At 43.0% G+C, this 25,979-nt stretch overlaps 1 protein-coding gene across 2 annotated transcripts in view; it reads left to right on the top strand.

Annotated features, from left to right (window-relative positions):
* The window catches only part of CACHD1 (cache domain containing 1), a 197,333-nt gene that overhangs the window by 100,541 nt on the left and 70,813 nt on the right, over window positions 1-25,979 (top strand). For both annotated transcript variants that reach the window (XM_070592063.1, XM_070592064.1), the window contains 2 exons: window positions 4,906-5,054; window positions 25,745-25,851. In XM_070592063.1, the coding sequence (XP_070448164.1) occupies window positions 4,906-5,054; window positions 25,745-25,851 (256 nt within the window). The remainder of the gene's footprint in view (window positions 1-4,905; window positions 5,055-25,744; window positions 25,852-25,979) is intronic.

The following is a 25,979-nucleotide window of genomic DNA, read 5'->3' as shown; positions in this document are numbered from 1 at the left end:
CAACAGTCTAGGCTCTGAAGTCAGAACGCTCCCGGCTTTGGATCCCACCTCTGCTCCTTACCAGCTTTGTGAGCTTGAGGAAGTTGTTTAACCTTCACCGTCTGCTTCTGGTGGGAAAATGGAGATGTGTACCTTATAGGGTTCTTGGAAGGGTTAAACTGATGTTTGCTTGTGAGGTGCTTATAACAGTGCCCCACACATAGGCAGCACTAAACCAAAGTTGGCAATTATTATTGTTATAGTTTTACAGAAGGCAGGATGGGTGCTACAACCTGGACTGAGGGGTTTCTGGCTGAGAGCTGTGAATCCAAGTGGAGGGAGCTTGTGTTTGTTAATCGTGTGTCTGGGCTCTGTGTATGAGTTACTGCCTCCACTGATGAAGAATGCAGCTTAGGGTCCCCCCTAACCAGAGGCCAAAGGCAGGCATTCCTGCCACCCCCAAACCCACTACTTCTGACAGGGCCCCTCACCCATCAGTCAGCCAGTCCCCCCCACCAGCACCCCCCAACCACCCCAAGGAACACTTGGTCCCATGGCCAGCCCAGTAGTGAGGAGCTCTGTGCCTTGGCCGATTACATTAACAGGAGCTCCATTCCCCAGATTGTGCGATTTGTCATTTTTCTTTTTTGCTGAGGAAGATCCTCCCTGAGCTAACATCTGTGCTAGTCTTCCTCTATTTTATAGAGCAGGGCTGACGAGTGGTATAGGTCTGAACCCGGGCTGCCAAAATGGAGTGCGCCGAACTTAACCACTAGGCCACAGGACCGGCCCCTTTTTCGAAATTTTATTTCAAGCCCCCATTGCAGCTTTGTCGGGGGCACTGCAGCTGAGCAGGTGGATACGTAGCTTTATGGACAGTTCCAAGTGTGAATGAGTGATGACGGGGTTATTCACCTACTTCGTGGCTTTGAGCCACAAAATGACCTCATTGCTGTAAAATGACAATACCTACATTGTAGGGTCCTTGTGCCTGGTGAATGTAAGTACCACCCTACGTGGCTTTTATCATCTTCTGAAGAGCCCTGGAGTCTCTCTGCAGCAGGTTTAGCCTGCAGGCTGGAGTCTGGATAATTCTGATGATGTAGGCTCCATGCCTGCATCTGAGCAGCCTTGTTTAGCTTCGCTCCAATACGTTGATCTCAGGATGGAATCCAGCCTGTCCTGGGCGTTCCAGTTACTTGTTACTGCACAACACCCACCCCAAACTTAGTGGCATAAATAACTATCTCTTTGTGCTTAGGGTCCTGTGGGTCAGGAATGCCGGCCGGGCCCAGCAGGGACGGCTTATCTCTGCTCCATGATGTCTGGGGCTTCACTGGGGGAGACTGTAGGCTGGAATGATCTGGAGGCTTCTTGACTCATATCCGGGGCCTGGGCTGGGATGACTTGAAGACTTGCTCCACTGGAGCTGCCAACCAAGTGCTTGATTGTGGCCTCTCCACGTGTCTTGGACGTCTTACAGCCTGGTAGCTGAGAACGTTCCAAGGAGAGACAGGCGGAAGCTGCACGGCCCTTTGTGACCTAGCCTTAGGAGTGACATGGTGTCACTTTCTCTGTATCCTACGGGGTAGAAGCCATCGTAAGCCTACCCAGGGTCAAACAGTGGGAGCAGAGGGAATATAGACCCCACTTCTCACTGGAGATAAGTGTTAAAGAATTGCAGCAAATTTTTATAAAACTACTAGGATTATGGCTGTATCTTGGGCCGTATTAGGGCTTCTGGCTTCTACCCATCGCGAAGCAGGCCACGCGGTCTCTATTGCAACTACTTAACTCTGCCATCATGTGATGACAGCAGCCATGAACGATACGTAAACTAGTGACTGTGTCTCAATAAAACTTAAGAACACTGGGATTTGAGTAAAAGACACTTAAAAATATGAGTCGTTCTCAGCTCACGCAAAATCAGGCAGTTAGAGTATCATAACTAACGAGGACTCGTGTTTTCTAAGTTAGAATTCTCCAAATGTGTGGAAGCAGAGCTTTAGGATTTCCCAGGCATTTGTGTGTGTGAGAGAGAAGGGCAGAAGCGACTGCAGATGCTGTTTTCATTTTAGAAGTGAATTTGTGAAGATATTATTTGGCATTTCAGTCATTTCAGGTGCGCCTCATCTTTACCCTGCGACAGCACATTTCTTCCAAGGGCAATGCAGTACTAGACTGCTGATGCTTGTAGGTGGGCGATTAATGATATTTATTTTATTTCCGAACCTAAAGAGGAAAGGCAGAACTTGGTCTTGATGGAGTTTCTAGAAATACATATTGATGTATATTTTTTAAATAAGCATTACATGTTTTTGAAGAGTTTATTGATCCTGAGACCAAAAGACAAGGTTGATGACTCTCGGGGTGAATTCTTTTTTGACCTGTATTAATTCATTAAATGTTTTTTGTCTGCGTACAATGCCAGGCAGCGTGCTGAAGACCCAGAGATGAACAAAAACATACATAGTCCCTGCCCGTACAGAGCATGCAGTCGAGTGGGGCAACCCGACCTTAAACAGGTAGTGGCATTAAAGCGTAGTGTGTGTTATGACGGGGGGAGCAGGGCACCGTAAGAATCCACGTGGGTTTTCAAACTGGATGTGTCACTCTCCCATCCTCAACTGCCCACTGATGTGAGAGTCCGGGGAGAAAGGATTGTTTTATGAGTGCAAACTGCGGTTTAAGAAGCACTTCAGCCCATCTACTGACAATGAGGGAATAGTCCTGTCTCTGTATTTGGCCTACGTTTTAGACAACTATAGGCATGTATGATGGCCTGTTCACATTACTTTGGAAAAGGAAAAACAACAACATAGAAATTTGTAAATATTGAAATTTGTTAGGTTTTTATCCTCCTTAAGGTACCATTTTGGATGGGTGGAAAACTAAGCTAGAAGAACAGTTTGGGATCTATTGGCTGACTTACAGATCGGGATTATTATCTTTGATTTTTCTCTACGTTAGGTTTTCCCAGATGGAACACTGCAGTCATGAGCTGTTTTGGTCAATGACGGACTACATATACAAGTGTGATCCCATAAGATTAGTACCATGTAGCCTAGGTGTGTAGTAGGCTGTAGCATCTAGGTTTGTGTAACTACACCCTATGATGTTCGCACAATGATGAAATCAGCTAACGTCGCGCTTCTCAGAATGTGTCCCCGTTATCAACGACGCAAGACTATATTGACATTTTGGGCCGTATAATTCTTGGTTATGTGGAGCTGTCCTGTGTGTTGTAGGATATTTAGGAGCATCCTGGCCTCCACCTGCCAGATGCCCATTGCTCTCTCCATCAAGTTGTAGCAACCAAAATTGTCTCCAAACTGCCAAATGTCCTCTGCGGGGCAAAATCACCAGTGGTCTAAATAAACAGGGGAGATTAAACTGTGTGTATATTTTATTTCAATGACCTCAATGAGAAAAATGTACGTTTCTTTAAATAGTAAGAACTCTAGTTCAGGAAGCACAATTGCAGGTGATCTGCTTGAATTTTGAGACACACAATTTCTCCTTTGAAAATGCTGAAAGGGAGCTGGCGTAGTGGTTAAGTTTGCGCGCTCTGCTTCTGCAGCCTGGGGTTCATGGGTTCAGATCCTGGGCGTGGACTGACATACTGCTCATCAAGATATGCTGTGGTGGCATACCATGTACAAAATAGAGGAGGATTGGCACAGATGTTAGCTCAGTGACAGTCTTCCTCAGGCAAAAAGAGGAAGATTGGCAACAGGTGTTAGCTCGGGGCCAATCTTCCTCACCAAAAAAAAAACGCTAAGGTGAATTTGGACAACCCATTATCAAATGAAACATTCTCATACTCTTCTGTTATGTCCAGGAATTTTTCTGAACTGTATAGTCTGTGCAATATTTAGTAAGACTGAGAACCTCAGTTATTTAATTGAAACTCTGAAAGCTGCAGAATATCATTAGAGCAAAATTAAATTTTCAAGTTGTCTCGAAAGTAACAAATGAAGATATTCTGATTTGGCTGCATGTTCTCAGGCCGTAAGCTGTTGGATTGTGTGGGACGCGTGGCCCAAAGGAGATGATTAGTTCTCCTCTCGTGTGCTGGTAACTAATAGGTCTGCAAAACCAATTAGCGGTAATTCTATCAGTCGTTTCATTTGGGTAACATTTTGTTTAAGGGGAAGAAAAACAACACTGTTTTCCTTGGAGATCTGTAATTAAGCTGTGATATTTGATGGGAACAATGGAGGAAAAACAGTATGCTTATCAATTTGCTTTTGTTATTCCCACATGAAAGTAAATTATGATGAAGTGTTCTGTTCACAGCACTTAAGGAAGACATTTGTCCATCTTAAAGGGGTAACAGACCAAACACAAGTATATGTCTAACTATGCGCTTTATTTTATATGGATGTCTGCATTGCAGAACCCCAGGAAACTGCCATTTACGTGGAAGACTGAATGGTGCCCCCTGGAGTTGTGGAGCAGGAAACACTGAATGTCATTTCCCCTCTATATATCTTTCCCCTGAAAACCTGTGTGACTCCAGGACCATGAATAGTGGGGATTTCCCCCCAGTCACTGTTGCTGCTCTGTAACATGCCGACAATGCTATCAGTAGACTTCGTTTTCCTTTATCCAGCAAGTCATTTTATGGATCAGTATTGTTCTTTCTGAAGTTGAACACATGAGAAGTTCTCAATGCATCATCATCTATTAAAAGACAGAAGATGCTATTTTTTTTTTGTCATCTGAGCATTCTTCTGTGACTTCTGGGCATTTTACAATTTTGATCTCAATTTACACAGTGGAATGAGTCTTGGGGGTGCGTTACTGTTTTACTTGAAGTTTAATACATGCAGTTTGTGACACAAATTAATTAGCTTATTAGAAAAAGTACAATGGGTTATTGTCTTGGGCTTTCGATTTATTTTGCTCACTGTCGTCCCACAGCTAGCCAAAAAAATCAGAGAGAAGTTCAACCGGTACTTGGATGTGGTCAACCGGAACAAGCAAGTTGTAGAAGCGTCGTATACGGCTCACCTGACCTCTCCCCTCACTGCAATTCAGGACTGCTGCACCATCCCACCTTCCATGATGGAGTAAGACTTTACGATTTCGTTATTGTTCTTTAAACCAGAAATTGAATTGCTTTCCATTCATACTCAAAATACCTGTGTTTACAAAGTGTATAGCATTCCTATCTTAAATAAGCCCTTTATCATTACGTAGACAAGTAATTTTTAAAGAAGTCTGACTCAATATTCTATATCCAAAAGATTCCTGAACCCTCCCTGCTCACCTTTTTGTCATTGCTACAGTTCAGGTTCAGAAGCATCAAATAGCGTTGGAGTACAGAGTTGACCAAGTCCAGAAAATTGCAAAGGTGTGTGAGCTAATAAGTCATGAAAAAGATAGTCTCGCTGGTTCTGGTACTTTGCTTAATTTACAGAAGTGCTTCTTGTCTTCGATAAGAGTAGCAGAAATTCCCACTTCTTACTTTTGTGTGGATAGCTATTTTTAAAACTGCCAAGGGAAACGTGTCTTCAGATGTTATTGAAACAGAATTAGTATCTATTTAATTGAGGATATCTTATTTACTGGCTTATGATGTTTACAGTTGGAGGGGTGTGGGGTCGTCCGATGTTGGAAACTGTCGTGGGAAGAACGCTTATCTAGAAGAACAGAGAACTTAAGTTTGATTTGGCCTCTTATTAGCCGTGTGACCTTAATCACGTTAGTTCATATTTTTATGCATCGTTTTTTATCAGTAGATAATCTCTATTACACCAATTTTCTAAGACTATTTAAAATGAGTAAAAGATGTTAACATACTTTAAAAATTATGGGTGTAAAGGTAACCATAACCAGTATGTATTACTCCTTTTGCACAGTAAGTGCCCTTGAAGCTATGCAAGGAAGGGACACAACAGTTTTTTGGTGGTTAAATGATGCTTCGCTTCCACAAGCAAGTTTTTACTTACTGTAGTTTCTTGGTGAGCTCTGTAGGTAGCAGGGCATCCCTCAGTCATTTTATTTCCCCATCTGTGTGATGTTAAGATGAGCCTTCTCTCTGGCTTACTCTCTCTGCGACCTAAAGAAGCTCGTGCTGGTCATTTACTAAACTAAATGGAAAGTGCACACAATTTGGAATGAGACTGTCTGGATAGGAATCCTACCTCCACCACTTAACACTCGATAGGCTGGGATATTTGGTGTCTTTGAGCCACCCTGTCTTCATCTCCAGAGGGGGAACAATGACAAATACTTCATAGGGTGCTGTGAGCATTCAGGGAAGTCAAATGTGAAATTACCTTGTAAGCTGTGATATTCTGAACAAATAATTAGCCATAATATTTATATACTTCCATATCATAGTGAACAGTTCATTTTTTATTAGGTTTCATCAAAGCGGGTGTCCTGTAGTTGGCATCAGTAACATTTTAGTAAACTTATCTCTTATCTAAAAATAAATTGTGGCAGCCGGCCCTGTGGCTGAGTGGTTAAAGTTCTGTGTGCTCCGCTTCAGTGGCCCGGGTTCACGGGTTCGAATCCCAGGCGCAGACCTACCCCACTCAGCAGCCATGCTGTGGAGGCGTCCCACATGGAAAAAGTGGAGGAAGACTGCCACAGATGTTAGCTCAGGGCGAATCTTCCTCACCAAGAAATAAATAAACTAATTAAATAAAAATAAATTGAGGGTCTAGTTGGGTTTTGAACCAAAGGAAACATCATTTTTAGGACAGAGAAAAGAGGTAGTATAATAAGGGAGAAGTCCTTGGGGCTAGAATTATGCTTGAAACAGTTGTTCTCAACCAGGGGTGATCCCTCTAGCCGCCACCCCGGGACACCTGGCACTGTCTGGGAACATTTTCAGTTGTCACACTTGCAAGGTGGGGACAGTTGCCACTGGCACATAGTGAGTAGAGGCTGGCGATGCTGGTACGTGTCCACAGGACAGCCCCTCGGAACCAAGACTTGTCTGGCTCCAAGGGTCAGTAGTACAGAGGTTGAAAAACCCTGGCTTAGAAGATCTGAGCTCTTCATAAATTCCTAAGTGAAACTAATGCTCTAGATGAAACCAAAAGCTTTCGTTAACTGGCATTTACTAATAAATTTACCCCCTCTGTCTCCTTACCATTACTTGTCCACCTGGTGAATTTCTATTAATGTTACAAGAAGTAACTCAACGATTTGCCTCTCTCCATAGCTTCCTAAACTTTTTTTTTTTCATCTCCTTGTTTCCTTTTGCCCCTGGAAGAGTTCATTGCTCTCTCCTTTTTGTTCCCATAGTAAGTTTCATTCACCCCTGTTAGAGAGGACTTCATGTAGCCACGTTGTTACTGCTGGCTCTGTCTCCCTTGCTGTTCTAGGCAGGGATTACACCTCATCCATTTTTACCCCAGCACCTGGCAATTGTGTTTAATTATCATTTGTTGTCATCTTAATTGATTTAATATGGGGATGTCTATTCTCAAGAAATTTAAAAATTATTGGGTGGAGGGCAAATATTGAGCATAACTAATAGGGCAGAGTGGGCCACAGCAGAGAGGTGCCGTGGTTCCTTGAAGCAGAGAAACATGCCGAGTGGATGGCATCACAAAAGAGTCTATGAACTTTAGAAGTCTGCATCTTATTTCATCTGGTCGTTTGGAGGAATATGACAAATAATCAGACATTTTTCTGAGGATGAACATGTAAAGAAACTCATTGTGGTATCATTTAGAATAGGAAATATTGTAACTACCATAAATTTCTAACAGTGGGGTATTAGTTAAGGACATTGCATCATATCCATAAAGGTGAGATGATAGGATGTAGCCGTGCTGTAGAAGAGTATTTGCTGATCTTGTGAAAACGGCTGGACAGACATGCACACGCGCACACATTAAAGTGGGGGAGGACTTACACCAAATGTTGCATAAAGGCTGGTTTCCATTTTGAATATACTGAGATAAGGGTTGAGGGCTGAGATGCAGGCCATCTAGATTTTTGGCAAAACCCAGTGGTCTACCTTTTGGTGAATATAATAAAACATAAAATGTAGTTTCCGCCCTCCAGGAATTTCTCCTTTAGTTCAGTTTAACATCAGGAGACAATCGGAATCCTAGAAGGATGCATGCTGAGGAAGCAGGTCAGTGTGAGAGGCCTGTCCTCCTTCAGAGGGTGCATTTCTTCATCGAATGTTGAGGGGAGACTACGGACCTGCGATGCAGTCTTCCGTCCTTGCTCGGAGCAGCTGATAGACCCGAGAACTGCCGTTTGGGGTGAATCTTGTAAAACCAGGGCAGTTCTGACTATAAAGCTGAGTAATCACTACAGAAGAGCAAAAGACCGGATTCCTTCTGGTGGCTAATTACAGAGATACCTGATTACAGCTGTTGGCAGCGGGAGGTGGCAAGTGACATCTGCCTCTCTTAGACTGAGTGCTCTTGGCATTGAATAGAGCTCGCTTTCCAGGGATATGTGTGTAAGAATTTTTGGAGTGAACTCTGAGCTGATGCTTTTGCAACCATTGACTGCACATGAGCCCTTGCTAAAATTACGAGACACTCTCATAATTTTATGTGAAGATTCAAAGCTGGAAAGAGTAATAGTAAGTTATTGGAGTGAAGCAGGGTACGAATCCTCAGCTGCCTTTGCTCTACCCTCAGAACGCTTTTATCTGCCTTTCCCCACTGTTGTGGTATCCTACTGAGCACATTTTCAGTTCACTCTCTTCTCTCTTCCAGTCCCTCTGAAAATGTCTACATTCTGAGTCTCGGGGAGTTCGTGTTGGAGTGACGTGCAGCAAGGAAGAACTCCCAGTCTTGGGAAGCAGTTTAATGACATGACTAAAACAATTTTTTTTTCGTGGTTGGCAGATTTGAATTTGAATCATACCTGTTTCCCTCGTAAGTTGACCTTGGGAAGTCACTTAATTCTGAGCCTCAGTTTCCTCATCAGTGAGTTGAAAATAATGATAGTACCTACCTCACGGGGTCATGTAGGGAGATGTTTTTAGGTCATAAACTCTTTTATTCGATAATTATGGATTTCAATATTATCCTCCACGTCAAGGGACACTGTTTTTTCTCTTAAGGCAATAACATAAAGTGACCTAAATTAAAAAGTTAATTAATTTAGGGGCCAGCCCAGTGGCACAGCAGTTAAGTTCACACATTCTGCTTTGGTGGCCCGGAGTTCACCAGTTCAGATCCTGGGTGTGGACCTACGCACCAGTTTGTCAAGCCATGCTGTGGCAGGCGTCCCACATATAAGATAGAGGAAAATGGGCATGGATGTTAGCTCAGGGCCAGTCTTCCTCAGCAAAAAGAGGAGGATTGGTGGCAGATGTTAGCTCAGGGCTAATCTTCCTCAAAAGAAGAAAAAAAAGTGAATTAATTTAAATAAAAATATTAAGTGAATGTGACCAGTGTTTTGAAGGTGACAGATATGGTAATGACTGAAGTTTATGAATAATGGACTCAAGATTGTTGCTAAAGTCCTTCCAAACTGTAAGATTTTGCAGTTCTGTAAAGCAGATTCTTCATGCCCATGGACTATGTCTGGCCATGGGCGTGTATTAATACTGTCATCGTTATAAACATAAGCCATTGGAGCTGAGATAAGGGATGACAAGTCCTAGATCTGGATTTTGTCCATTCTTAAATATCTGGGCCCTGTAAACATTTTTTAAACCTCAGCATTGGCCCGATGGCACTCTACCTATTTGTGCCTGCGGACGATTGACCTTGCTGCTTCTCCCATGGTGTTAAAGATGAAATAGTCCTCGAACAATATTTTTATAACGAATTTTAACCAGTGGCTAATTTTTGCTTTTTGTTTTAGGCCTAGAATTTCGTTTCTACTGATTTATATAATCCATATTTGATTTTTCTCGCTAAGGCTCTATAATGAATACTTTAAAAAACTAAAATAAAAGGCCCAGTTCTCAAAAGAGGGGCATTAAAGTGTTCAATTACAGAAGATTCTGCAGAACACACCCTGAAGGTTACACTATGATGACAACAGAGGGAACCTGCAAAGCAGCAGGAAATAGAGTTTTCAGATGATTTTGATACTTTCCTTCTCAGACCAGTCAGTTCCTAAAATTCTTACTTAGGAGGCCTAGGAGTTAATTATTTTGCACAGCTTCCTGCATAGTGATTAGGCCCTCTGTCAATGTTTGTTGAAGGAATGATCTGAAGAATTAACATTCTCTAATATGGAAAAAAAATAGGCTTAATCTGAGACAGACTCATTTTCACTGGTGTCACTTAAAAATATGTAATTTTGAGAACAAGTCCATTTACTCGTGTAATTTAACACCTCCGTTGTGTCACGTTGGGTTAGGTGATGGGAGTACTGGAGATCCTGGGCTCTCCTGCAAGGTGTGCACAGACACACAGACGTGTAATTACACTCGTGGACAATGTCTGGCCTACAGATGGGTTTATCTGGGGGCCCACAATATGTTTTAAAGGTTTTAAAATTTGTAAGTTTTTAAATCTGTTGCCAACATTTAAACTTTGAGAGATTACACATTTTAGAAATCTAAGTTTCTGTCTTCTCTTAAAATCAGAGGATCTGGCAATAATGGGTCCACATTCCCCCTGCGCCGTGGAGTGACTCTCCTTTGAAGACCGGGCGTGCGTTCTCCCCTTCACCAAGTCCCCACTCGTCCCTGTTGTAGGACAGCAACCGAGCCCCGTCTTCATCACCTGCTTGGCCAACATTAACCAGCCTGTGAGTTTGCAACTCCTGGTCTAAAAAGACTAGGTAAAGTGAACAAATTTGATTCAAGAAAATGTCTTGCCCATGTGCATTCGCTGCTATGCCAACTTAAACGTCCATTCTCATTCTCTCGAGTTTGAAGGAATATAGCTCCTTTTTGCATAACGCTAAGAATATGTACCCCCAAAATCGGGGTTGCCACAGAGATGGGGTTCCGCCTGGCGTATCGGAAGCTGCTGTTTAGTCAGCCGGCTCTGCTAACCCTTGGCTTTTACAGAAACCAGTCGATAATTTGACCTTCCACATCTCTTAATCCCATTCTCTCTTCCCTTCTCCAGTTTCTTAGAGAGCTGTTCCTGCCTGATGGCATTCTTATTTTTTATTTCCATTGTCTTCATTTAAGGAGAAGGTAAACTAGGGAGGAAAAACTGGAAGATGAGCTTAGATTTTCCTTCTTTTCTGTGTCTCCACGTGGGGCTCCGTGCTGTTATCCACGTGGGGCTCCGTGCTGTTATCCTCACTCAGTTAGTGCTTGTAATTGCCTAACCATGGTGGGAATTGGCATTAAGGCATCTGAGCCGAGTTCGAGAAGAGCGAAGTGATCCCCTGTCGGTGCTAGAGTGAGTAAGCAACTTATTTCCGGGGCTTTCTGAAGCCAGCCACCTGGAGCTCAGAGACTTCCGCTCTGTGGAGAGCTCTCTCATACCCGTCAGGGAGACTTGAAAGCGTCCCTCATTCCACAAAATGAAGAAACTCTTGGAACCCTTGGCAAATTGGATTCCTGCCACTTTACGAGGAGCTCTTTGAGTTGGGGCCTCCATTGAGGTTGATATAGTCACTGGGGAAGGCAGATACGACTCATCTCACTTTCTGAGAACTCCGATTTAATGCATTCCTAGCTGGCCCCCAGTAGAACAATATGACTTCAGGAGTCAGGTCTGATAGCTCGACCTCGGGGAGGGTACCGTGCCTCAGACAAAGCAACTGGCGTGGGTTCCGATGCAAGGACACAGACTCCTGACGACAGTTCTCACGAGTCCCCACTGTGACGACCTCTGTATTAGTCAGGGTGCTCCAGAGAAACAGAACCAACAGGATTTGTGTAACGAGATTTATTTTAAGGAATTAACTCCCTTGATTGTGGAGATGGAAGTCCAAAATCTGCAAACTGGAGACTCCAAAAGAGGGGTGGTTTGAGTCTGCTGGCAGAATGCCTTCTCGCTCAGGGGAGGTCAGGTTTTGTTCTTTTAGGGCCTTCAACTAATTGGATAAGGCCTACCCACAAGTCCACTGTTTTAAATGTTGGTCTCATCCCAAAACTCCTTTCACAGAAACATTCAGAATAGAGTCTGACTAAGTATCTGGGTCCCATGGCCCCAACCAAACTGACACACAGAATTAACTGTGACTCTCTTAGAGAAAGGATAGAAAATTGGACTGCAAAACTTACCACTGAAGTTACATTTTTATTAGCCTTCAGATTTAGACTGGGGAATGCCACACTCTCACTTCGCAGACTCTATGCTGTGTTCCACTAGACTGCTTCTCCCTCTCTCTCTCTCTTTTTGTTTTTTTTTTTTTGCTGAGAAAGATTGGCCCTGAGCTAACATCTGTGCCAGTCTTCCTCTATTTTATATGTGGGCGGCCGCTATGGTGTGGCTGGCAGTGGTGTAGGTCTGCATCTGGGGTACAAACCCAGGAGGCCGCTGAAGCAGAGCATGCCGAATTTAACCCCTGTGCCGTGGGCCGGCCCCTTAACTGCTTCTCTTTAAAAAAGTTAACGTTCACATTAATGAGCTACCTGGAGAGGAGTGTAGGCATTTAAGTCTTTTTCTATGTAACTTGGTTGTATATTTTGCGTCATGATTTAGGTGTTGTTGCAGATTTCTAGATGCGCCTTTCAAATTCTTTAAGTATTATTGACATCATAGGAGCCAGAAACCAGAGAGTTGTTTTTAATTTTCATGATTAACATGCTGACCCCCGATCATCAGATTCCTGTATTAGGCTCTTTAGGATTCGGTAGGGACTTAACAACCTCAGGTCAGGGTTTTCTGAACAGAACTCAAACGTGAGCTTTCTTTCATTTTTAAGAGGAAGCAAGCTTCTTTTTAAAAATGCATTTAACAAAAATTTTTAAGTCAACTCAGTCTCTCCCACGGTGGAAAGGAATATGGTAAGCAGTAAAGACAGTTTTCTTTTCAGTCGAGTTCTGCTGTGATGCAGGGTGTATCCCACTCGTGTAGCACTGAGACCAGATGAGCCCCTGCTCTGCCTCTCTGCTGTGTGGTCTTGGAAAGTTCACTTAACCTCTTTCATCCTCAGATTCCTCCACTGTAAAATGAGCACTTTGAACTAGACTCCAGAGACCCCACTCTCAAGACTCATTAATTTCCTTCAACCTTCTTAGAAGGTTTGTTTTTTCACTGGAGCTGTTTGCCATTATAGGCATCTTTTCCTACTGCTGCTACTTGTAAATTCTCGATTTCAACAGAGAATTTGTTTTCATCTTTTTGAGAATTACCTAAGGGAAAAAAAAAAAGATATTGTGCAGCAAGGCCTCTAGAGGGTAAATCATTCACTTATTCATTCTTTCATTCATTTAAAAAACATTTGTCGAATGGCTTATGGGAGGAGCATTTCAGCTGAGTATTGAAGTAGGAAAAGGATTTGAAAATGTGGGGATATGGAGGAAGTCCTTTCTGGGAGAGAAAGGTGAATATGAAGAAAACTCCATCGCTGGAAATGGCCGGGAGTCCTGAGGAGTACGTTGGAAGCCTGAGCAAGTGATGGAGGAGGCAACTGAGAACTCACTGGATCGTGTCAGATCACAGAGACCCTCAAATGCTCCCCTGCAGAATTTAGACTTTGTTCAGGAGACCGTAGGCTCTGTAAGTGAAGTAAAGGACAATGTCTTTCTGTTCTGTATCTTTACTGTCTGATACATAGTAGACACTCCATAAATATTGGTTGCGTGAATGAGAGAATTAATTTAAGATTTTTGGAAAAGGGAGTGAAATGATGAGACATGAGCCTTAAGGGATTTTACTTGTCTACCATGTAACAACTAGAAGACCTAGTCGGGTTTATATGTAGACAGAGAACAAGAGGGAGCGTGAACTTGGCTGTTGGCCCCCACTCTCTTGGGTGTTGGAAGAGGGGAGGAATCAGAGGTGACTGAGGCTGATGCCAGGTTCTGAGGCACATTTGGACACGAGAGTGTGCCCTCTGGTCTCCTCAGTCACACCAGAGTCCAGGGAGCCTGTCAGGTTTAACTTGGTGTTCCATACCTTGCTTGAACAGGTCCTCCATAATATTTGCTGAAGGAGTTAGTGTGTGGTGGCAAAAGTGATGTGGTCTTCAGTTTTTGAGCCCTGGTAGTGATGATGTTCTCAGAATTATGGAGCTATCTACCTCTTGGCAGAAATTCAAGTACTTTTATGCCCATTCATAATAGTCATCATTTTCATCTGAGTATTATTCCATTGTTGTAAGTCCTGAGAGGAAACTGGAGTTGATATTCACTTAGTTATCAGTTAGATTTAATCATTAATAATAATAATGCGTATGAATAATCATTATAATAATATTAGTAATTGATTTACGCAGGGTGAATTTAAAAGTGAAATTTCCAGATACCTACGTGTATATCATTTTCAGCTCCTCTATATCATGTTCAAGGCTGTCAATGTACAAGACATTGTACTAGATAGTGTTTGATAGAAAAAGATGAATAAAATAGTCCATACCTTCAGGATCTCGCAGGACACATGTGGAATAAACTGAGCAGACTGAGTCAAGTGTCGTGAAAGAAATCCGAAGCCTCTTGTAGAGGAGAATGAGGATGAGCAGAGGCTCCTGAACACTTAGATTTGCTGGAGAAGTGGTGGTTGAGGCCTTGAAGGGTACAACTTCTGCACATAGATCTGGGAAAGGATGCCTCAGACCAGAACACAGCAAGCGTCCAAAGCATTGACTGTGGCGCGGTGGCCAGGAGATGTACTGTGGTGGGCTCAGAATCCTTGGTCGACTGGACGAATTTCCCTCTGCAAACAGTAGGTTTTAAAGCAAAGGAAGGCTGTAGTCAGGTCTATGATGTGAACAAATTAATTAGTTGGCGAGTAAAGGATAAATTGTGGCGAGGCAAGTGGCTTGTTGAGTCAGGCCGTCCTGTAGTGATCCAGGAGAAAAGTAATGACACCTCCAAGAAGGACTAAAAGAGCAGAGACATCCACGGTGGGGGTGGGCACATAGAATCTGCCAACTAATTTTTATTGGAGATTTGGGTGGGGAAGAGGATTTTAAAAGATGGTTCTAAATTTTTAGATTGAGCATCTCAGGATAGAGATCGATTAACTAAAAAGTGAAAGTATGGGCAAAAGAAGGTTTTTAGGAGGAAGATGATGAATTCAGTATAAACGTTCTGGTTTTGATTTTGAATTGCATGTGGATCTTTCTCAGAAGTTGTTTGGGGAGCAGTGGAGATTGGCCTGTAGCACCGTTTTATCTTCGTCCCACGAATATTTTCACCCCCGTAGCCATGTTAAGTGCATGGCAGTTCAGGACAGAGGGCAAAGTTGAAATGGATAGTTTTAACTTGCTAACGCACAACTGAGTTTTGTATAACATGATGTTTCTAGACATAACAGCTGACCCACATGTGAGCAGCTCCTGTTTTTTCCCAGTACTATTTTAAGGTAGTGCCCATGAAAAAAGTGATGTAAAATGTTTAACCCTATATATGTTTTATTTCTTATTATTGCTGTTTTTATGAAAAGTAAAACCTTGTGACTTAGGTGCTTTCACACTTATGACCCTTGTTCTTTTGTTCTTTTCGTGTCACAAGGTCAAATAATGTGACAAGCTCATGACAACTGAGTTTAATTTTATTGCAGGTCCTGTTCCTTCCGCAGGGAGTTGTGGGTAGTGTTTTTGCCCTTAAAGTACTGTATGGCAAATCTGAGTCTTTCGAGTCATTCTTCCTGCCTTATCTCAAACTTTCATCTCCAGTCCCTTTTAAAATTATCATTACCTGCAGGCAGGCGAAATGTTACAGATACAATCTTTATGGATATTGGTAACAGAAGGACTTCAGTCGAGCTCAGAATTTCAACAAAGATTGTGCAGAACGCTTTACATTTCAGAAGGTCTACTCAGTTATGTTATTTAACTTATGTAAAAGAGTTGCATATGTTTATATGTCAGCAAAATACTTTCTTAGACTTTTACTTCTGCAAACATTATTTTACTTACATTACATTCTTCATACGACCCTCTCTACAGCCGTGTTGGGGTGGGTACCGTGTCCCCCATCCTCTGTTTTGCCAGTGAGGAGGTGGGCTCTGCAAGGCTGGCTCAGGACTCAGGGGAGCTGGGTTTGGAATCTAGGTTTCCTGATTTCAGATCCTTTTTTCTTTTAATGATAAAATGTTTTGACTGTTGGTACAATTGGAATGGCTTATCTGTGAGTTAAAATGCTGAACTGTGTGGTCCTTCTTTGAATGTCGCTTGCGCCTATTGTGGGACCCTCTGAAGTGTCTAAATTGGCTAAATATAAAGTTCTCATAATAGTCTGGTTTAGTTTGTTTCTCAGTCTTAAAACCATAGATAGATAGATAGACAGACAGACAGACAGATCAATCATTTGACCTTGAGGACTATTCATGGGCACCCTCCCAGCAGAAAGACCTGCATTTGGGTCTGCTGACATCCTGCTTTCTGGATTTTCCTTGTGGGACCTTCACCGAAGGAAGGACAGGGGACCTGCCACTCTGCTTACAATGCTGAATTTCACCAGTGGCCTGTTAGAGATTTTAAGGAGAGTTGGTCTTGTGATTTTCTTCCTTCCTTCCTTTCCTTCCATCTGGTCTTTAAAAGAAACTAGCTAGTAGACTATGCAAGATTTAGGAAATAGACCTAGTGTAGCAGAGGACCAGAAACTTCCCTTAAGCTTTTTACGTGTTTTATTATACAAAAATATCAAAGTGTTTTCAAAGAAGGCCAAGATTTAAAACCCATTCTGTCCGTCCTCTCTTTCCGGGGCCTGGCTTGGTGGGTGTGATGGTATACATGGCCATCCTCACACTCAGAGCTTTGCTAACTTTTTTGTGTTGGGTCCGTAATTCCCTCTGAGGACACGTCGGCCGTGAGTACCCCACGTCTTAGGTTTCACGTTTCCCTTGCAGAGCCGACCTCTTCTCGCTCCAGTGCGTGTGTGCCTGAGAGACTGAACCTGTGCACCTCCAAGGTCATCTGCCGGCTCCGAGTTCTTAGTGCTTCTCTTTGATGTCCGTGTCGTAGCACTCACACTGGTCTGCTACACGCTGACGACTCAGTGTGTGTGCCACAGGACAACACACGAGCTGACAGCCTCTCGTCTCTAGTCCTGGCTGGTCTGAGCCTCATCGGTTTTCAGCGTTTACTCCCTCAGCAGACATTTGCTAAACTTCTATGCTTTACAGCGGGCTCTGGGCTCAGCCCTGGGGACAAGCGTCAGACAGGATCTCTCTCTTGGTGTTTCCCAGCAAGGGAGAAAGGCTTGTAAATAAATCACTGTCAAGTGTGTTAGGTCCTCATGAGTGATCACGTGGCAGGACGGACACGGGCGCAGAGGGAGCCTCTGGGGCCAGCAGGCCCCTGTCCACCTGCTTGCTTTCCCTCTCGTTTCTCCAGATGCCCTTCTTTCTTCTTCTTCAGGCACCCCTGCTCCAACCTGGGGATGAGGAAGATACAGATAAACGTTTAACGCGGTTGTGCATCCACTTCCAGTTCCCCTACTTGTCACCTGGGCCATTTTCCAAGCTTGTGTGAGAAGGTGGATTAAGCGGATAATACCACCAGTTGGAGTCTAGATGTGAGGCGGGGATCGCAGCGGGGCCTCCTCTCAGTGATCTGTTGTGACGCTGTTGTGACAGGGAGATGGCGGAAAAGAAAGATGGCAGGTCTGTGTGATGCGTAGACTTTCCTGGCGGGAGACGCTTTTTTGCTCTGAAGGCCTCCGCTTCCAAGGGCGTTTGAAACCGGCCCTTGTTCCCATTCTGGCTGAGTTGCTGAACCCTGAAGGTTTAATCCCTATTACTGATAAGAACAAAAAAGAATGTGACTTATCTCTCCAATCTCTGCAGAGATGGAAGGAAAAACCATTTCTCGGAACATGATTACACGTTATTCGACAGCTCTTCAGTTTGCCCGTTAATTTAGGTGTTTGAATAAGTAAACTCGGTTGGGGGTTGGAGTCTCACTTACGTTATAAATGTGATGGTTCCTTTTTGAAGTGTCTCCCTCTTACCCCTTCCTCCACCCTTCAAACAGAGTGTAAATATTTGCCAGTGCAGATGTTTGATTTTTATCTCAGCTCTTTCTTTGTTTAACTTTATTCTCATGGGTGGTTAAGTGGAAGATAAGGGGGTTCTTGTTTAATTCTTTTCAACTGGTGTTGCTCAAATATTTAAAGAGGAGACACTTCCCAGAAAGAATGAGCAGGGGGCCTGGCAAACGGAGGTGAAGCGATGTGTCTCCTGTCCTGTCACAGCAACCCAGACGCTGTGGGGCTGTCACGAGGACCAGGGTCTGGCGGGCATGGGCGTTGGTCGGGTCCAGACCTTCCTTAAATTTGCTTCCCAGAAAAGTGTGTGCTCTTCTTAAAATGGGCCTCGGTGGTCCCGCGGCACCCACAGCAAGGGCCTGCCGTGTGCTTTGAAAACCACGGAGGCCTCTCAGCATTGGCTCTACACCAGCTTCCCATCTGATACCAGCTTTTGCTTCCAGAAGATCTGGTGTTGGTTTTTTTTTTTTTAAATCTTTTGCACCTGTCTCAGCATTTTAGCAGTGGTTACAAACAAGCAAACAAGTCAAAAATGTTTCTTACCCCATTAGCTGTCATCATCTTGGCTTTGTTCATGGACCGACTACCAGTTTAAGGCTTGCTCTTCTAGGATATCCGCAGGGATTGGCTTGTTAGATTATTCCCTTAAACGTGTTCATGAGCAATACCGCATCTCACCATCATCCTTGGAAGCCTCACTGTGGGGGTGGTTTTTGTCTGCTATGGGATAAATTGGGCAGGCTTCGCTGGAGATGTTGAGGGAAACCCAGGGTTCTGAGTGATTTGCCTGGCAAATCACCTTCCTTAGGAAATTTAAACAAAGACCAAGGGAGAGATTCAGGAAGTAAACCCCAACTGGTGTATGTGTCTCTCTCCTTTATGTCTTTTTCTTTCTAAACTGGGACTCGACTGAAAAGTTGATTTACACTGTGAATTGAGGCTGAATGAAATCCAATTGGAACTCACTTGAACACTGTTTTGATGTAAGATTCAAAGCTTCTGCAAATTTATTTTATCTTCTACATTTGCTGATCTCCTGCTTGTAAATCCTGTTGAAGGAGAATAAAAATGACTGCAGCCTGATGGGAATTCAGTGTCTGAAGTTCAAAGCAGTTTGCACATCAGAGCAAACGTCAATCAAATGAACATCTTGCAAGGCAGGCAGGGAGTGAATTTCTCCATGGGGAAGAGATCAAAGTGGGAGTCACAGTTCTGTTTTCTCCCTCGGGATGCAGTTTCGATCAGTTCATGAAAGTAAATCCAGAAGGAAGTTTTTTTTTTTTTTCTATTTCTTTTTTTTTTTTTTTTAAGGTACGAAAGATGGAGTTATTTCTCATGAAACTGAATTTTAGGCACTGGTTTTATCTTAGGAAAATAAGTACAGAAAGCGGTCATCATCCAGTATCTCCGTTTTTTAGAGTGAGGGTCTGTGGGAGGTTGAGATAGGATTGTTCTCTTACTGTTATTCCTTTTTTAAAGCACAGATATAAAGTTAAATTGAAACCTATGATCTTACCAGTTCTTGACCTTTCCATAAACCTGGAATTATGTAAAAGTGACTGGCAGCTCCATTCTTCTCAATGAAAACTCTTTTAGGTGACTCCTAAGAGTAACTGACATGTTTTTACAAAGTATCATAAGCATGAACTCACATTACTCTTAGTCTCCAAATCAGGGTGGATAGCATGTTTGTTTTTTAAAAATCATTTTTCTAAAAGGCACACGTGCATAAAATGCCTTCCTGTCTTAGGCACGTCCCTCTGGGGTGAGGAGGTGGCTACTGTAGCAGGGATGGCTGAGCGAGTTTTACTCCCGTGTTTGGAGTCCAGAAGAAAAGCAGGCATCCGGAGAGAGAACCGCGGGGTTTTGCTCTTGTAATTACTTCTCCTAGCCGGCTTAGCAGCTCAGGACATGCTGTTCTCCTGTGTCTCTTAAACCCCACTGTTGACACCTGCTTCCATACCAGCCTAGCACGCAACAGAAGCAGAGCAAGGTTTATTTCTAGGTGTTTCATGTTAACTCAGCTGGGACGCGCTGCTCCACAGCTGAGGCTCAGGCGTGGGAGGGAACTCCAGGCAAACTATTGTGATATCCTTGCCACACTTACAGGTACCATGTAGAATGAAACAGGAGGAAGGAGAGTGGTTGTCACGTGTCTGAATTCTTTCAATATCAGAATGTGGGGGCTTGATAGCTTTCACTACCTGCGTTTTAGCCGGGGAGAAAGAATTAAATCAAATTCTGAAATGAGATGACAGTCTGTTTTCATCCTTTGTTAGTAAACTCTCAGAATCCAGATGTCCTTGAACTAACGGGACGACAGTTAGATTGCCCTCTGGCTGAGGTTTCCCTGCAAGGTGGTGGTTTAATTCTGAGACATCAGGATTGTCCTATGGATTCCATCAGGAAAAGAACTTCTTCAGGTAGTTTCCATTTTATTTTCGGATCGAGCCTGATCTCTGGGAGGCCGTGTGTCTGCACCACATCAGTGGGGGCTCCCTGGGCAGTGTTTGGGTATTATGCCTTGCCCACATTTACAATAAAACTTAAGTTGTGGCCATTGCCCTTTATGTTGTTTAGCATCCTGCATTCATTGTCCCCTGTGAGAATTTTTCAGAGTTTAGTGCAATTTCCTCTTTCTTGGTCTTTTCCTATTTCTATTTTATTGTCTTTGTTATACATAAGCCATTTTTGAAGGTTCTCAGATTACCAGAATGCCAGGCTCTTTCTCTCAGAGGAGAAAATTGGTACCAGGAGAAGGAATAAATTGGTGTGAGCTGGCACCAGGTCTGCTGTCTCACTTCTACATGCAGAGAATGTTGATGCTCAGCCTTCTGTCCATCTGGAACGTCTAGCTGCCAGAATGAATGAAACAAGAAAAAGTAATCCAAAAATGGCCAGTCCCATAGCTATGCCAGTGGTGAACATTTAGAAAGCCCCTCCTTTAATAGCCTCTTCCTCCTCCGCCACATCCTCATCTTCGTCCATGGAATTCTCTCTCTCGGGAGCTGTCCATTGTGAAGCCTTGTGTTTAGCTCCTGTCATTTTCCATTAAATAAACAGCAAGGATTTCCCCTAAATCCTGCAGTCTTTCAGAGCAATCTTTTCCTTTGAGAGAGTTGAATTGCAGATGACCTCACTGATGACTTGGTTGTGATTGATTGAGATACAGTGTAACGTATTCATTATGAAGGGGAGCTCAGACACATGTTCGTCTCTTGGTTCTGCTGCTTCCCCGCTGTGAACCTTGATCTTAATTTGACATTTCTGTGCCTCAGTTTCCTAGTCTTCGGATGGAGATGATGACACTATTTCCCTCAGGGTTTTTGAAGAATTAGATGAATTAATTCACGTAAAGCACTGGGAATTCACTTCCTGTCTGATAAGCACGTAGTAGCTGTTAACGGTTATCCTTACTAATACATCCAATTCTAATGCAGTGCTATTATTACTTATTAAATGCTTTCTGTGTACCCGACTTTTAAGAGCCATTTTCTGATTAAATTCGTAACACAACCTTATCAAACAGGTACTGTTAATATCACCATTTTATAGATGAGAAAACTGTAGACTTAGAAAATGCAGGTTTTGTGCCCGACTTACAACAATAAGCAGTTTAAACCCAAACTCCAGTCCGGGTCTGTGTACCCCGAAGCCCCTGCTCCTGACCGTGACATGGCCATGCTTCGCCAGGGTAGCAACTCTTCATTCATCATCGATGTTCAGTGAATGTCACTGTATAAAATACATGCAAGTTTCTGGTGACTTAGCTCTCTGCATTTTCTCGTTAGTCAGTCACCAGTAAGAATCTGTGGAGAACTACACGTTCCCAGCAATGTGCTAGCCCTGAGAGAGAAGTAGAAATCCTCCAGCAGCTTAACCGTCCCAGCAGGGGCACTGCGGTTCATGAGAGGGTTAGAGAGAGTTGGGAGTTCAAGGGGCGCGCGGTCAAATCTAGGCAATTCGGCTTCCAGAACAAAATCTCCTGGCATCTCACCCCTCACTTAACACAGCTTTTTTGATATGAGGGAGGCAAGTAAGTAGGATACTTTGCTCATTATTTATAATAAATCTTATTTTAAAGTTGCTATTGATTAGTATTTTGTTGATGTAAAAAGAATTTAAAGCCAGTCAGTCTATATCTAACAGACGTCAGTGATGATGACGCTATGTTAAGCCTGATTACAAAACAATAGACAAAATAGTAAAGAGAGACACAAGCATGGAACTAAGAGGCTGGATGGCACTAGCCGGTTCGGAGAAGGAGGGACTCATAGCCGGGCCTGACAGGAGAAATGTGAGGTGGGAGGATGAGTAGAGCTCGGCTTTGCAGAGCGTCACAGTCCGGATCCAACAGAGAAACATGTATTGAGGGACTGGTTTGGTTAGAACTACAGTTTGGAGATCGTGGCAAGAGAAGGCTGGGTAGATTATTGATGACAAGTACTACATTGTGAAACCTTTTTATGACTGACAAATATTTACTGAGCACAGACTTTTGTTAATGAATCACTTCCATTTTTATTGTTATAAAAATGTTTTCTTTAATGCTCTCAGAGATGATCCTTTGAATACAGAGAGGAAAACCTATAAAAATAGTTCCCTGGTCTCCCCGGTCCCCAGGAGCGAGTGTTCGTTTCACAAAGGCCCAGGGAGTCTCTGCGTGCTCAGCACTGGACTTCAGTCTTCTCAAGGGCAGAGGCTGTAGCAGGGGTCCTGGCTGTGGAGACCTCATCCATGGACACAGTGCTGTTCCAGGTTTATACTTTTCCTGGGAGAAACTGTCACTAACTCTCCTGAGTTGTCCCTTTTAGCAAGTTCTTCCTTATGTGTCACTTAAATTAAGCCATGTGGTATGTGGCCCATCCTCGAACAGGGAGTTGCATGACGGGTTTAAGTCTTTCTGAGGTCCCTGACTTGCTGTATGATCCGTGGTGTCACTTTTCTCAACTGTGAAATGGGCAAGTGTTAAAGGGGTTTGTAATTTGTACAGCAAAGTCCAGATGAGAGTTGCAGGTATTCCTAAGAACTATTCTGTTCTCTTGATTCAAATTGGAAGACCCTCTGTCCTTGATCTCTTTGAGGCATGCTGGGAAGTACCTGTGCTCATGCAGAAAGCCATTCTACTGCTTTATTTCTGAAGGAATCTACATGGCAGGATTGGAGGGCTTCTTGTTTCTGGGGAGCCTGTCAAACTCAGCTTCTTGGGCCTCACCCCAGACTCACTAAATCAGACTCTTCCAGGGTAGAGCCCAGGAATCAGCATTCCAGCGTGCATCCCAGGGGATTCTGATGTGGCTAGGCTTTCAGAATTAGGAACCATTTATCCGAGTCCTGGTCCTCACCTGCTAGGATTTCTGGAGCCCTCTGGGGAGCCAAGGACAGGGATAGGCACTGGTGCCCTGTTGATAGAAGATCAGTTACTATGAGCGCCTGCTTTTGACAAGAACAATGCTAAGAGTCATATGTACGCATGGTAAAGAAAACCAACAAAATGTGGTAACTGCCCTCAGGAAGTTCCTGTCTATTCATGTAGCCTGAGGCATGAAAATCCATCCATAAAAAATACACAAATGGAGCCACAAATTAAAAATGGTGACACGTTTTGAGAGAAGATGGGGGCACTTGACATAGATTGGGAAGTCATCCACAGTGAGGATAAGCCTTTCTCGGAAAGTGACAAGTGGGCAGAGACCTGAAGGATGATTAGGTGAATAATCAGCAGAACCTTCTAGACTTGCACTATCCAATATGGTAGCCACTATTCAGTGACTGTTTACATTTAAATTAAAGTTAAACCAAATAGAAAATTTAATGTCTTAGTTACATTAGCCACATTTCAAACGCCCCATGTGGCTACCGTATTGGACAGTGCAAAAATAATACATTTTCATCATCTCAGAGAATACTCTTAGACTGCCCTGGTCTAGACCAGGGGTGGTGGAATGAGTCTGGCACACCACGTATTTTGAAAATTAAGTTTTATTGAAATACAGCCACGCTCGTTCTTTGTGAATTCTCTTTGGCTGCTTTCACACCACAATGGCAGAGTTTAGCAGTTGTGGTAGAGACCATATAGCCCACATGGCCGCCTAAATATTATCTGGTCTTTTATTTAAAAGAATGTGAGGGGATAGATGTAATGTGGCTCTCCAGCACGGAGAGCAAGGCGGTTGCTCGTGTAATGCTGCTATTGCTTCACAGATGCTCAAATGCTAAAACAAGAGGGAACAGTGAGCTCATGTTGCTCTGCCAGCGTGCACTCAGGCAGCTGCTGGTGTGTTAATCTCTTCCTTTCCCTCCGTCTGTGGCTTTTGAAGCAGCAGTCTTCTCGTCTAGACAAATTGGAGCAGATCCAAGAAGAGTGACCACGTTGGTGAAGCAGCTGGTTCGTGGAGGCACAGTTGACAATGTTGACATAATTTTGTACTGGGTTAGAGGTTGGACTAAGGGTCTCTTAAAATCCACTCGCCTCCTCCTTTGAGATGATATGGGTCAAAACAAAACTGTTTAACTTTTGCTTTGGAACCCAACACACTGTGTGAAAACCTAGTGCCCTTGCTTATACAATGAGTTCAATATAGTAGATCTTATAAATCATGAGGTGTGCTCAACAGATAATCAAAGTTCATGTGCAAGTAGATTTTGATTTTGAGGAGTGTTTCGCCCAGGATATATAGCTTCTCTACCTGTGTTAATGGAATTTCATTAATGGTATTCATTATCTGACGTACACATTTTAACACAAGTTTTAAAAAACCTAGTTCCAGATTGAGTTGATTTGGAGGGAACACTTGGAAACTTCATGAGTCTTCTCAGTATCTGCAATCCTAAATAGGTTACTTAGAAGTCCAAGATCTTTCTCTTTTGTTACTTCTGGATTAAATTCACTTAGAAGTACTCTTAGTGACTGGTACATGAATTGGTGTATTTTCCTGTTATTTTCTTGCAGATTGGCTTGTTCTAGCAAATGAGTCATTGGTTACACTAGTACTTTTTGATCTGTGCTAGCCAGAGCACTAGCATTGTTCCAGCTCAGGTACTACCATTGCACCACCACTGAACGTCGAAAAAGACCTTGACCTTACCTACGTTACAATCTAGAAGGTGCAAGCTGTGTCATGTACCATGAGAGGAACTTTGGTACATTATTTACAATCTTGGTGACAGCTCTGAAAAATAAGTCTTATTATCTCTTTTGCTTTTTTTGAATAAGAAAACTGAGACTCAGAAAAACTGAATAATTTGTCCCTGGTCACGTGTTCAATAGTGACAGAGTGGAAACTCAAATCTAGATCTCTCCCACTCCACAGCCATTCTTTCTCGTCCACTACTGTCGATTTTTCTTCTTGGTCATTGGTTTTCAGATAGGATAATTTAAAGAATTGTTTCGTATAGGACATCAGAGCTCAAGTCTGAATTTTGTAATTCTAGTCTGAATTTTGGCGCATCTATTCTCTGTATGATTTTATCAATAGAACCTGACTCAGATTCATTGGTGGAAAGATTGGCGATAGGTTATTTTTATCTCCTTAGAATTGAACTTGATTTCTAAAACCTTCTAGATACACATTTTCCCCCGACACACTGTTCTGAAGTGATTCTTTTTAACATTTAAAATCTAAATTACAATTTTATTGTTTCTGAGCTGACCTATTTTGTACGCAGTATTAACTATGATTTTTGTTGGTTTCTTTTTGTGGAGTGAATAACCACTAAAGAAATATTGCTAATTCTCTTTTGTTTTTTCAGATTTGATGGGAACTTTAATACCAATGTATCTAGAACAATTAGTTGTGATCGACTTTCTACTACTGTGAATAGCCGGGCCTTCAATCCAGGACGAGACTTAAATTCAGGTCAGTAATCTCTTGGTTTTATAAAAGTGAACTGTGTTCTGCCACATTCAAGTTGAACAATTGTATTGCTTCAGACATTTTCCTTTAAGTTCTGAAGAAAAAAACATCATATACTTAAAGTAGGATAT

The sequence above is a fragment of the Equus przewalskii genome, chromosome 24 (genome assembly GCF_037783145.1).
Source record: "Equus przewalskii isolate Varuska chromosome 24, EquPr2, whole genome shotgun sequence".
Lineage (NCBI taxonomy): Eukaryota > Metazoa > Chordata > Mammalia > Perissodactyla > Equidae > Equus > Equus przewalskii.
Note: the sequence above shows the minus strand (reverse complement) of the source record. Positions and strands in the feature narration are given on the sequence as shown.